At 37.5% G+C, this 14,939-nt stretch overlaps 1 protein-coding gene across 3 annotated transcripts in view; it reads left to right on the top strand.

Moving 5' to 3' along the window:
- The window catches only part of LOC127637683 (synaptotagmin-1-like), a 278,056-nt gene that overhangs the window by 239,311 nt on the left and 23,806 nt on the right, over positions 1 to 14,939 (top strand). For 2 of the 3 annotated variants that reach the window (XM_052118890.1, XM_052118891.1), the window contains one exon: positions 9,758 to 9,883. In XM_052118890.1, the coding sequence (XP_051974850.1) occupies positions 9,758 to 9,883 (126 nt within the window). The remainder of the gene's footprint in view (positions 1 to 9,757; positions 9,884 to 14,939) is intronic. The other variant, XM_052118892.1, reaches the window with a different exon arrangement.

The raw sequence follows: 14,939 nt of genomic DNA, 5'->3' as shown, positions 1-14,939 counted from the left end.
ATTTATTGTCTTAAGTATTATTGTCATACAATGCCAGTTACTCTTATGGTAGAATATTCTTAAAATAACTGAATTTAGATTGAGACCTCTGTTGATCATGTTGTTTCACAGTTGACTTTAATTGCAGGACTGAAAACCTGGGCTTATTTACGGTTCATTAAAGTATTTAGTTTATCTGTTTCTCTTGCATTTAGCTTAAGTTAAAGTCTTTGTAGTGTTGCGTATGGTTTACTGTGCTATGATGTGGTATCAACCCAGAGAAATGACGGTAGCTAATTAAAACAATGGGAGATGGGACATTAATGCAGTTCCCTTTTTCCCACACACCAACAAATTATATGGAACACTGGCACTTTAACCCTATTTAACATGCTAATTGCATTAATGATCTCGCAATAGTACACTTGTAACAGAATAATTAACAAAGTCGACTTAATTTGTAGTGTAAGGACACCCGCTTTGAGATCATGCCAAGACCAATCAGATTTCAAATTAGAGACATTGATTTTTGAGCACAAATCACAGTGAAGAGGAACAGACACACAAAATTAAAAACTCTCTTTTAAACGCAGTACGCCATTCCAGACTGTCACAGTTTGTTAGCATCGTTGCGGATTTTGTGCGAAAACCAAATGCTTCTTGAGGTACATGAATTAAACAGTAGCAGCTATATAATGCTATGTAATAGTATTTGGAATTTGGAATAATGTACATATTTTGCTGTTTGAGACAGAAATTGGTACTTTAGTTCACCAAAGAGGCATTCAGGACATTACTGATGTAAATAAATAGCACCATCACTATTTGAAAAGTCATATTTGATTCAATCTAGACAGGCCCCATGCCCAGCAGCCATCACTCCAACACCTTATCCTTGAGTAATCATGCTAAATTGCTAATTTGGTACTAGAAAATCACTTGCCATTATATCAAACACAGTTAAATGAAGCTTAACATTGTCTTTGTGTTTGTTTTTGAGTTGCCACATTATGCACTCTAGCATGTCTTAAAGTCAATATTTGCACAAAAATGAAAAAGCTTTCTCTAGAAATACATCAGTCAATCATTGATTTGAGGAATGGAGGCTGTACCATTCTTGAAATTGCCAAAAAAAAAACTGAAGATTTCATAAAAAGGTGTACACTACAGTCTCCAAAGACAAAGGACAACTGGTTCTAACAAGGACAGAAAGAGATGTGGAAGGACAGATGTACATCCATGGCCAAAAGTATTGGCAGCGACATAAATGTTGTTTTGAAAAGATTTCTGCTTCAGTTGTTGTGGTGTTGATTCACATTGTTTCTAGATAACTGTGCAGAGTGATCAGATGCATTTTCAATAATTGCAAAAATTGGCCAAAAAATTTTATTTTATCACAAAAACCCAAATTTCACTGTTTTTTTGGTCCTGGCACAAAATGACCAGCTAACATCATTTCACTAATCATATCAGCAGCACCTGGGTAAGTGTGAATGAGTACTAGTCAGGTGAAATCACTCTATCATTCTGATTGGATTATAAGAGCAGACTGATTGCTATAAAAGGAGGGAAGAAGTGCTTCCAATCATTGTGTTCTTGTTCGCAATGGTTACCTCTAAAGAATGACGTGCAGCCATCATTGCTTTGCATCAAAATGGCCTCACATGCAAGGATATTGCTGCAAAGAATATTGCACCTGAAAGAACCATTTACCGGATCATCAAGAACTTCAAGGAGAGACGTTCAACTGCAGTGAAGAAGGCTTCAGGACGTCCCAGAGTGTCCAGCAAGCATCAGGACCGTCTCCTCCTGAGGAGTCAGCTACGGAATCGTGTCACCACCGGTGCAGAGCTTGCTCAATATTGTCAGCAGGTTGGTGTGAGTGCATCCGTAAGCACAGTGAGGTGAAGACTTTTGGACAATGGCCTGGTGTCAAGAAGGGCAGCAAAGAAGCCACTTCTCTTCAAGAAATACAGACTGAAATTCTGCAGGAAGTACAAGGATTGGACAGCAGAAGACAAATGTATTGCAAATGTATTTTCTCTGATGAAGCCCCCATCCGACTGTTTGGGACATCTGGAAAATCGACAGTCTGGAGAAGAAAAGGTGAACGCTACCATGAGTCCTGTGTCGTGCCAACAGTGAAGCATCCTGAGACTATCCATGTGTGGGTGTTTTTCATCCAAGGGAGTGGGCTCTCTCACAATTCTGCCCAAAAACACTGCCATGAATAAAGAATGGTATCAAAATGTCCTGCAAGAGCAACTTCTCCCAACGATCCGGCAGCAATTTGGTGATGATCTGTGCATTTTCCAGCGTGATGGAGCACCATGTCACAAGGCAAGAGTAATAATGAAGTGGCTCGGAGATCATAACATCGAAATTTTGGATCCTTGGCCAGGCAACTCCCCAGACCTTAATCCCATAGAGAACCTGTGGACAATCCTCAAAAGGCGAGTGGACAAGCAGAAGCCCACTAAGGCAAGAATGGATCGCCATCAGTCAGGATTTTGCCCAGAGGCTGATATCCAGAATGCCAGAGCGAATTTCAGAGGTTATGAAGAACAAGGGTCAACACTTTAAAAATGGACTCTTTGTATGTATTGAATGTTTTTGCCAATAAAAGCCTTTAAAACTCATGAAATGCTTATCATTGTTTTCCAGTATACCATAGAAACATTTGAAAAAATTATCTATTAATACTGAAGCAGCAAACTTTGCAAAACACAAAATGTATGTCACTGCTAATACTTTTGGCCATGGCTGTACAATTAAACAAGAGAATAAGAACACCAGAGTTTCTAGTTTGAGAAATAGACACCTCACATGTCCTCAGCTGACAGCTTCATTGAATTCTACCCGCTCAACACCAGTTTCATGTACAACAGTAAAGAGAAGACTCAGGGGTGCAGGACTTATGGGAAGAATTGCAAAGAAAAAGCCACTTTTGTAACAGAAAAACAAAAAGGAAAGGTTAGAGTGGGCAAAGAAACACAGACATTGGACAACAGATAATTGGAAAAGAGTGTTATGGATCTTAACCACATTGAGCTTTTGTGGAATCAGCTAGACTGTAAGGTGTGTGAGAAGTGCCCGACAAGACAGCCACATCTATTTCAAGTGCTAGAAAAAACTAGATTGTGATCAGATGAATGCCACTTTGGTGAATAAAAGTACCAATTTCTTTCCATAAGAGCAAAATCTGTACATTATTCCAAACTTTTGGCTGCCAATGTATAAGATCATGTAAACTTCCTTAAGTTACCATGTTTTATCTGGAAAAGGCTTAAACTGTTTAAGCAAAAACCAATTGGCTCATATAGATTTTTGCCCAAACAAATTTACCAGTGTACTGACAGCATATCCAAAGTGTGCAAGTGTTGTGCCCATGACTGAATGTATAAAAACCGGAAGATAATTTCAAATCTCATAAAAAAAAGGGTTTTCTTGCTTTGTCAGGTTTTTATAGTTTTAATAGCATATCGTTGTGCATGTAAATGCACTCATTGTGTATTTGAGGATTCAGGGGAAAAAAACAGCTATGCCCATTGAAATAAATATAATCAACTTTTAGTTCAAAAAGCAATATACTGGTTTTGTTAGGATAAGATTAATTGATGGCTCATATTTAGCCAATTAGAACAGATATTATAATGATACACAACAATTAGAGCAATTTGCCAGAGTCCAAGTGTTCATGAACAACATACATCATTGTTCTTTCGTCAACAGAAAGGAGCTTTGAGCTTCACGTAGTCATTTCTCCTGGTGTGCCCCGACTCACGTGGTCGCCTTTGTGTGTGGTTGTTTTAATTTGTGTCTCTTCCTTCCATGTCCTCCTTATCTATGTTTTATCTGATGACTTTGCGGGATTGCGACTGGCGGTAGGTTCCCAATTGCTATTGGATCTCCTATAGCCTGCTGCAATGACTTTTAATAGCCTCTTGACAACTGGTTTACTCAAGTAGAGTAAAATATATGCATACAGTACATGTATATCTACAATATATATGTGTGTAACTCTACATATACACATACATACAGTATATGAAGAGAGAAAATGGACTTGGGTATGCTTCAGCAAGGTTGAACCACATTGATTTCTCCTTTCATGCATTCTTATTTGAAGGCCAAAACAGAAAGATCTATTTAAAAAAGTGATGGCTGTCTTTAAGAAAAAAAAATTAACTGCTGGTGATATATTCTGCTTTTTTGACTGCCCTTTCCCAAATTATCAGTTCACTTCTAGTCCACTTGAACTTAAACACTTCAAAAATATCCTGCAGGAGAAGAGCACCCACCTAATTAGCAGGACAAATTAGTTCAAGAAGAAATTTTCAGACACGACGACCAGTCTGATGTTTAATTGGCTGACATATTTTTGAAAAATTGCCTTTGCCAGTCAGACAGAAAGGGCATCCATAAAGGACACTCAAAATGGCAAAAACACTAGCAGAATATTATGAAGTTGAGAAATCAATTTACACATCCAAAGTGACTTAATCACATTCTTAAATTGACCAGAACTCTGCTGAAAAGACCAGTATATGTTGTGTGTCAGATGCTGGTCTCCAACTTGGGATGCTAATGAGCTCGGGCCCGTTGTTGCATAAATCTTTTTTAGATTGACTAATATTTTCCTTTAAGACTGGTATTAACTTTTTAAGTCCATAAATACATAAATCGGTCTAATTTTTGAAAAAATTTGAAAAAAGGCCAACTTTGTTTAATTTGATGTCCATATGGAGCCTTCGCTATGGGTAAATCACTGACGATAACTCTGCTTAGAGTTAACGCATGATTTAACACACTAATTTAGTGTGATTAACAATGTATATTAAGAAACAAAAACGGAATCAACACAATTTATCATGCCTCCTGTCCAGTACGTAACTTTCTATCAGCAATTCAAGCTTAAAGTACATGTAACTTCGTGTTTTTACGAGCTGCATCAGCAGAGGGCAGTCAGCACATCTCCAGCAGGACAGTCAGTGCGCCTCAACAAACTTCACATGAATGAGAGCCAGGATGCAGAGCACAACGGAATGCAGGGATCTTGAGATGCGATTTTCAAAGTTTCAACTATTTTTAACTGTACATACTGTAGCATCTTAAAAATGTGCCGTTTATGACTGATAACCAGTGAGGCGCTCCAAAAGCATCCATCCGACAATATATTTAAAAATAGTGCAGTTGGAAAGTAAGAACACATAAGAACTATAATCATTTGAAATATGTATTATTTACTTATGGTGAATTCTCTTTATTTTGGGGCATTTCTTGAAATTGATATAATTTCTGCCTAATTAATTAGTCAGCATGTCATTTAATTTATTCGATTACAAATTTGAATCGATTGACAGCCCTAATCTCTGAACATCAGTGATGGTTCAGTCGAACAATGGATTAACACCATTTACTTTCTCCGTCATAGACCTTATGCACAGCAGCGCCATCTTTGAATGACAGAAGTGAGTGAAATTTTGTTGTTATCAGAGGAGGTTTTTAAGATGAATATTAGATAAGTGTTAGGAATATTTTGGATCTAGTCACGATCTCCAATTCCCCAGTCCCGTCTTTCTATGTTCGTGCCCAGTGAGGTGCAGTCGTGAGTCTGAGTTTCTGTAGACTTCGCGAAGGAAGTAGAAAGAACGACAACACACAGTTGGTCCATATTCAATCTACTCAATGTTTATTAGAGAGCAAGCATTTCATTTGTATTTTCATGAGACAATAAGCAGCCAATGGGAAAGCGGTAATAAGGCCTAAGGTCAAGGGGGAGAAAATGGGTGTACAGGAAAGAGGCCATATACAGATGTTCCAGCCATGATGCCTTACGGTTGACCTTGTTGGACGGGTGTGACCTTTATCAGATCACAGAAATAAGTATGCGGAACATGATAAAGAGGAAAAACAGTCAGCAGTTGCTAAATATATTGACTCACTATCGTGCGCACTGCAGCCTGCATCTGGGTTCAACTGAGCATACATGGAAGGTCAGAAGCACACACACACACACACACACACACACACACACACGTAGAGCAGAACAGCATGTATGATTTCATATTTCTCACAATAAGGCTTGAGGCTCGGTCTCCAAGTTCAAAGTCCAAAACTCTATCAGATGAGCTACTGCGGAAGGTAATCACATTGGAAAAAGTATGTAAATGTAGGTTGGTCAGTACTGTGTGAGTAACTGAGTGAAAAATAAGTGTTTATAAAGTCATAGACATAGTACTGGTGATTTGTTAGAAAGTGAAAAAACTTGCTTTTTGTAGCATTACTAGTGTTAATTATACCAGGTAACTGCAGCAAAATGTAGAAAGATTCATGTAAAACATGATTTGGAAAAATGTAACGTTCATTCTATGAGACTAGGTTTTTTATTTTTTTTATTTCATTTTTAATTATTATTATTTGCATTGTAATCACTACATTTGTTCATTAAAATTGATTTGGAAACATTGGCATCAAGTATTTCTCTATGTGAAATATGGACAAATTTAATTTGCACCCACTGTCTGACATTATGTTCAAAGTTGTTCGGTGTCTTAAATTTTCCTACAATGCATAGCCAATTAGACTGACTAAAGATAAACGTCAGCTTCGTTTATACAACAGCCTTTCTCAAGCGTCCTTAATTAGTCCAATTGTTAGATGCTATGTTTATGCAACTGGCCACTAGTGTCCCTATGGCCTGTCATATGATTAACTCATTTACATTTTTAGATTGACAGCCTTTTAAACTAGCTTAACTAGCTAGGCTTCTTTGGACAACCAGCTTCACCAGAAAAACCATTTCGGTCAAAATTGGTAAACATTATGGCTATAACCATTGAGACCATCGTCACAACAACACCTACCAGCAAAACCAGAATTAACAAGCATCCTACAAAACATGTTGAGTAAATGCACAATTGTTTGCTAATATAGTTTGGGCCTCAAAACTAGACAGGAAAGCCAAGAAATCAGTTTTGTTCAGCCTTTTGCTTTGACACTAGTAACCTAACAACTAATAAGACAGGTCCTGTGCACATTATGATCTCTCCCACCAACACCTGCTGCTGGCATGTTGCTTAAAGCTTCCATGAACGTGGTGGTTATCACCTATAACTAAGTCATGACAATGCTATTGTGTGGAAGATCACGTCATATAGAATGAGGGTCACTATTTGAGCACTATTCTTGAGAACGTGAATGCCCTGCATGCTTTACCGATGAGCGAGACTGCCCTTTGGGAAGGTAACTGTTTTACAGTGAATGAACTGAGAGCTGAGTTTGCCTCGCATGCTTTCCAGAGACTACAAACCTCCCTTTTAACACTGCCACTGCCTTAGACTCAGGTTAGCTGGGGAGCTGGTGACACACCATCCACGGCATTTCCCTAGTGATTTGTCAATGATAGAGGCTGTTCTGCCTGAAATAACATAAAATAAAATGAATGATGTATTTCTTAAAGGAATAGCTCACCCAAAAATTTTAATTCTGTCATTTATTCACCATCATGTTGTTCCAAACCTGTATGACTTTCTGTCTTATATGGAACACAATAGGATATATTTCAAAGAATGTTGCAATCTCTGATTTCCATACAATGACTGACAATAGACACTTTAAAGCTTAAAATAGCACCCACAAGTCACATAAAAGTAGTCCATGTGACTTGTGCATCCAAGTGTTCTGAAGGCTCATTAGGCTTTGGTGAGCACCAAACTGGACTGTTATTTTACCATCAAAATCTTTGGGTTTTTGCAGTAAAACAACGTATATTTCAGATAGTTTCTCATCAAAATCTTTAGAAGACTTGGAATATGATACCCAAGTCGCAAGGACAACTTTCATGGCACTTTTGGCACTGATTACATTAATGTATTTAAGGAATGGTTCACCCCAAAACGTTACTCACCCTCATGCCATCCCAGATGTGTATGACTTTCTTTCTTTGGCTGAACACAAACAAAGATTTTTAGAAAGAATATCTCAGCTCTGTTGGTCCATAAAATGCAAGTCAACAGAACTTTGAACATTGAAACTCCAAAAAGCACATATATGCAGCATAAAAATAGTCAATACGACTCCAGTGGTTAAATCCATGTCTTCTGAAGAGATATTATATGTGTGGGTGAGAAACAGATCAACAGATAAAGTCCTTTTTTACTATAAATCTACTTTCAAATGGCCCTCCTATGCGTGTTCACTAGAGTTGCTCTTCTGTTTTTTTAGCTATTTGCATTCTTCATGCACATCGCCACCTACTGTGTAGAGAGGAGGAAGAAGAAAAATGGTGGGATAAAGGAAAGGAAAATAATAAATAAATCAGACTGCCCAGTAGGTGGCGATATGCATGAAGAATGTGATTCAGAGCTGAGATATTCTTCTTAAAACTTTGTGTTTAGCAGAAGAAAGTAAGTCATACACATCTGGGATAGCATGAGTGTGAGTAAGACATGAGTGTGAGTAAGACATGAGTGTGAGGAACTATCCCATTAAGTGCCAATTAGCACTACTTTAATTAAACATTAGTAAACATTAAATCAAACATCAACGTGCTATTTGTCAGTCGCTGAATAAACTAACATGTACTTTGAAAGGGCAAAATAAAAAGGGAAATACTAACACTATGTTACCAAAATTGGAAGGCAATGATAACATGCTTGTTTTTTGTTTTTATTTTAAGAGAATTGTTGTTATTAATGAAATTAGGCATAGCTATTGGACTATTTTTATTCATTTATTTATCCAGCTTTGAAATGAATAATGAGTGTCTCTAGTCTCTGTCTCCAGATATGCTGTAGATAAGTAAGATTTGTAACTCCTCGTGGTTATTTATGAGAAGGTGTGGCCTTTTAACCTACGAAAGTTGCTTGTTCTGCCATTCTGAAAGCATGGGATGAAGTGCATTTGCATGGTGCAAATGAACAAAGTTGCATGTGACCGGCACCTCACAAAATGAAATGTCTGTTTGCAACATGCGTTTTTTTTTTCCGAAGAGTGTCTAATTATGGACAGGTGGATGCAGGTTCATTTGAAACACTGACACCCTATTTAATACAACACCAATTGTATTAATACAACTCTTTTAAAATTCAGGAGCATTGTTAGTAAACTATGCACTAGTCCATTGCCTTTGGTTCATTTGTAATGTAATCAGAAATATATTCCAAAAAGTAACTGTAATCTTATTACACATTCGTAGCATGTACCAATAACAAGTTCTTATTACTATACTTAAATCTGATTAGATAATACAGATTGCATGTAATCCATTACAAACAAACAATGGTACTGAGTTTGTCAGAGAAAATGGCATTATTTAAAATTGCTCCTTGTGTGTTCCAAAGAAGAAAGTCCTATGGAACTGGAAGAGCATGATTGGTGAGTAATGGATGACTGAGAAAAACAATCATTTTTATTTTGGGGTAAACTACTCCTTTAAGAACATCTGTCTCCTCATCTTGCCCCTCCCACCAACCTAAATTGCTTGCACTCATTCAGATCATCTTCTTGCAACGCATCTGCTCTTTCCACAAATATCTATGATAGCAGACCATAGGGGAGAAAAGGGTTCACAGCCCAAGTCTAGTGCATCACCGAGCATGTCCTGGTCTTAATAACTGTGGTGTTTTTAGTGCTTGCTCCCCCCACCCCCCTCCCCTAAATGAGGTGCGGTTGAACAGCAGGCTGGTCCAGGGCGGGCCCGGCGCTCTGGCGAGGGCAATTGGGCAGCGCCAGCGTTGGGCCGACAGGACTGACTGTTAGTGGGTGTCTCCTTCAGGCCTTGAAGGATGAGGATGATGCGGAAACAGGGCTAACGGATACAGAGAAAGAGGCGGAGCCTAAGGAGGAAGAGAAACTTGGCAAATTACAGTACTCCATGGATTATAATTTCACAGAGAATACGGTAAGTGACCATCTTTAAATCAATGTCATTGTCTGTGGTGTTTAGTGAGGTCTTCTTCATAAGTGTAGTAAATGTATTGTCTGTTTGTCCATCAAACTGCTACTGCTCCCACTCTAGGTTATTCTCATACATTACTGAATGCTTGCTATAAACTGCATATTTAAAAAAAATACATAGATTACTGAAAAGGCGAAGATAAAGCCTTTCATTTTGTCAGTTTTATTGCTGTGGTCTATGATTAAGTGCTATCTGTTGAAGCTTGAGGAACTCAGACTTTGCACTTAAGGAATAATGCCCATCATCCTGTTAACTCACTTAATGCCGTGAATGTCAAGGGCACATCAGTGTAGTTGGATTTTAGCCCCAGCACTGACTTAACGAAGGAGCTAACTTGTCTTCAACTCCAAGGCTTAGCTAAAATTCATTGGCTGCCTCTTGCAAGTGGCTGAGCTTGAAAGCTGAGTGACTTCCAGAGTGGATGTACTTCCCTTCGAAGGATACTGGGTGACAGATAATTAAAGCTGTGAATAGTCCAACGCCAAGGGCGAGTGGAAACAAAGCTACAAACCTGAAAGAGACCGATTATCTGCAATCACTGGCACTCAAATTACAGCTTTTATAAGAATGGCCTCCACTGTGGTCTTTTATTGTATGCCTTCAATGTATGTGTATCTGTGAAATGACAAAAATTACAGCAAATGTCAGGTAATACACACAATTTATGGCATTACAGAGTTTCAAGATGTTTGAAAATCATTTGCTCTTTTCTTTTGACCATCGATGTGTAACAAAATGTACCAAATATCTGGTTAAGTGCACTGAGGACTTCATAGGAGGTATAAGAATGGTAGTGTAGAACATAGGCACTTGCAATAATCTTCAGCCTATAGGCAGAGCACAAAATCAAGAGATTCAAAGACATCTTGGACCACATCAGCCCGACGCAGATTCAGCCCAACACACACACATGCATATAGTCTCACAATGCCTGCCGGAGTTTTACGTAAATCAAGTTGAGTATTGCTTCAGAGAGATAGGCAGTCTGGTAGATTTTTTTTCTGCAATCATTGCCCTTTCCAAAGGGGAAAGGTTCCAGGGAGCTTGACTCAACTCTGGGTTTGTTTAAAGGTAGTCTTGACCTTTCCAGCCCTGCTTAGCAAGCTGGAAGTTAAAAAAGAAAAGTACAAAATATGGTTGGAAGTCACAATGATACTTGGCACAATATCTCAGAATCTAGGGCAGTCCCTAGAGACACAGGGACAGGTAAGGTTCATGTTATTAATGAGAGTAGAAAAGAGGTGTGGATTGATCTCTGGATTCACTGACGTGAATTATAGTCATTATAGTCTGTTTTCTAATGCATCTAGCATCCAGGGTTGAGAAAAAGGCATAAATTAAGAGTTGGCTCCCATACAGTTTATGAGTTGACAATTAAATTGGTCACGCTCTCAGGATGTTGATTAGAACGACTGGTGGAGGAATTTACTGAAATCGAATTCAAAGAAATCCAACATTATAGATGAATTTCATTAGTTCAAATCAACAACAAAATAAGCAGGAATATATATATATATATATATATATATATATATATATATATATATATATATTATTTTTTTCCTGCATTAACTCATGAAATTAATTTAAAAAGTTTAACCTGTTAATTTTTGTTAATTACATTTAAGGAATTTAGTGTTATTGAAGTATAAACACTGGTCAAAGTTGGGTGGAACCTTTGGGTTGTGTCCGCCTAGACACATTGTACTGATGCACACACCACAAACATACGCAACAGCCTTGTCAGTGATCAAGTGATGGGGAAAGGACCTCTTAATGCTATTTGTTGTACAAAACAAGCACACAGAAGCATGTCAAGTCTTAACTATCTAAAATATTAAGCGCTTTTCATGTGGAGTTTAAAACTGCGGTTTGACACTGACATTGACACTCTGATGTGAATCGTGAAAACAGATGCACGACAGCTTTAACAAAGCATATAAGCACAGTCTGCCTGAAAATTCATAATGAGGAGAATGAGAGTTTAATGTGCATTGCAATGAATATACAACCTATTTCTTATTAAGAATTTATAGAGTAAATTTTAGCATTTTCAAAATCTGTAATTAATCGTGATTAACTATGAAAATGTATGTGATTAATCATGAAAGGGGCTATACGATTGCTGTAACAAAGCGTATAGCCAGGGTTGGGAGGGTTACTTTTGAAATGTATTCCATTACAGATTACATGCCGTTAAAAATCATTTGTAACATATTCCGTAAGATTAATCAAGGTCAGTAACGTATTCTAAATACTTTGGATTACTTCTTCAGCACTGGTAGATTTTTTTCACTTGTTTTGACTATAAAAACTCTGCCAGTACAGTAAGACAAATACACATGTTCAAAATACATTCTCTGAAAAACTGAAATATATTATGCAATGTTGATTCTAAAACAAGAGAAATCAAATGATCTTGTTTTAAGGATTTTTTGATATTTTTACAGGAAAACAATAACAAATTATTATCAAGAATACGATTTTGCCCTAATATCTAAGGTCTTATTAGCAAAAAATGTATTATGATCCAACTTGATAAAAAAATATGATCGTGTCTGATAACATGTGCATGCAAAATGGCTAGAAATAAAATTTTAGCTTAGCGTAAAGCTGACAATTTGCTAATTAGTGCTAATATAATATGTTTGTATAATCTGTACAAAAAAGTTTCCATTTGCTATTTCAATTCCATTCGGAAAGGCTTACAACCCTGCTACTAGGTTTTTTAAGGACAGAAAACCCTCGCTATTTATGTGAACTAACAATCCAAAAGTAAACAGCTTGTCTCAGAAAACTGTTGCAGCGGTAATTTAAGATGACGGCTCCCATCCCTTAGATGAGAGATTGTGCGCACATCACCCACTGAGGTTAAGTCATACATCAGAATTTCCCTCCAGCATGTCCCGCATAAGTCTGACTGAGCTGTATGATGCTTTCATAGCCTGCAGAGCAAGAGAATGTTATTATGACCTAAGTCCCATCAGGACCAAATATCCCTTCGTGATGGGGGCTATCACGAATGGTTCACTATGCCCAAAACTCCCAGAGACAGATCCGGCCTTACTTATAATGCCATGATTGTCCACAGCTATTCAGCAACTCACAGTTTGAAACTACTTACAAAAAACAACTTGTATAGATTTAGAGATGGTGGCTGATCTTGTATCCCAATGTTCCAGTGAAACTGACAAAGATGCCACTGAGAGATAGATTGTGAATTCATGAGCGCGTACAGTAGTGGAACCACAGGCAAGATGTTGTTTTTTCCCCATTCTTATGTTTGGATTAGTAATTACAAATAATCATAAATTCCAAGTTACTAATAAATGTACTTGGCTAACTAGCACCACTCTGGAGCAGTGGCGTTTCATCTGAGGAGGCAAGGGAGGCAGTGCCTTCTCAAAAAATTCAGATGAGAAAAATAATCGACTGTACATAAAAACAATATTACTAAATGTGAGCTCACATAATGTGTATAGCAGTCATATTTCTAAAATTACCCTTTCCAACAGTACCACCATTGGATAAAGTTTAAGAGGGAGGCATCGCTCATTGCAATCTCATTGAGCTCCTAAAGCATGGCATAAGTGCAGAATATAGGTGAAAAGTCACGTGAGAGGAGGCAATGCATCCACTTTGATTTGATTGGTCATTACCCTGTCATTTATTCGTAAATAAGATAATACCCAGCCTGCCAACAGTATAATGCTCACACAGATCCTTAGATTGCAGGGAATGGAGTGAACTGGTGGAAGCGTACAAACTAATTACATAGTAAACAACTAATTGACACTGAAAACCACTTCTAGTCACATCAAAATCCAAATGAACTTGAAACGACTGAAATAGAACATGAAATGGTATGTGAGTGAGCCGGTTTTAGTGAGCACTTCTGTTAACTGAAAGGTGCATCTATGTGCCATGACATCTGTGGAAGTGATCTGAAAATAAGGTGACTATTTAAAGTTATAGCCTTACAACAATTATTGATATATGACATTTGTGTGTTGCTGTATAATTGCAAGTATTGTTTTGAAGCAATGTAAAATTAAAAAATATTCATAAACATGATTTTATAATTATTATTATTATTATTTGACTTGGTTTAATAAATAGTCAGTTAATATGATCATACAAAACGTTATAGTACTGAATGCTTGCTATTAATTTAAGTTTTAAGATACTCTACATCCCTTCCCATACTGAAATCTGACATATGATCATGAACATTTAAACTATTGTTCATATTATTGGACATTCATATCAATATTCCATACAAAATATATTTTGCATATATGAAAACAGCCATCTTCTCTAGTATTATTATATATACATATATACATGCACAATTATATGACTATTTATATTGGTTAAACCCATACCTTAACATAATAAAGTGGCCGGTTAGTGTACAGTATATATGCTGTACATATAAATATATATACACCGATCAGCCACAACATTAAAACCACCTGCCTAATATTGTGTAGGTTCCACTTTTGCTGCCAAAACAGCACCAACCCACATCTCAGAATAGCATTCATCCAACAATCATCCATGCGATTATATAATAAGCCAATCGTGTGGCGGCAGTACATAAAATCATGCAGATACAGGTCAGGAGCTTCAGTTAATGTTCACATTAACCATCAGAATGGGGAAAAATGTGATCTCAGTGATTTGGAGCGTGGCATGATTTTTGGTGCCAGACGGGCTGGTTTGAGTATTTCTGTAACTACTGATCTCCTGGGATTTTCATACACAACAGTCTCTAGAGTTTACTCAGAATGGTGCCCAAAACAGAAAACATCCAGTGAACGGCTGTTCTGCGGACGGAAACGCCTAGTTGATGAGAGAGGTCAACAGGGAATGGAAAGACTGGTTCCAACTGACAAAGTCTATGGTAACTCAGATAACCGCTCTGTATAATTGTGGTGAGAAGAATAGCACCTCAGAATGCTCTGTTTTGGCAACATGAGGGGGACCTACACAATAT

Source organism: Xyrauchen texanus, chromosome 45 (assembly GCF_025860055.1).
Source record: "Xyrauchen texanus isolate HMW12.3.18 chromosome 45, RBS_HiC_50CHRs, whole genome shotgun sequence".
NCBI classification, from domain to species: domain Eukaryota; kingdom Metazoa; phylum Chordata; class Actinopteri; order Cypriniformes; family Catostomidae; genus Xyrauchen; species Xyrauchen texanus.
This window is presented reverse-complemented; position numbering and strand designations above follow the sequence as displayed.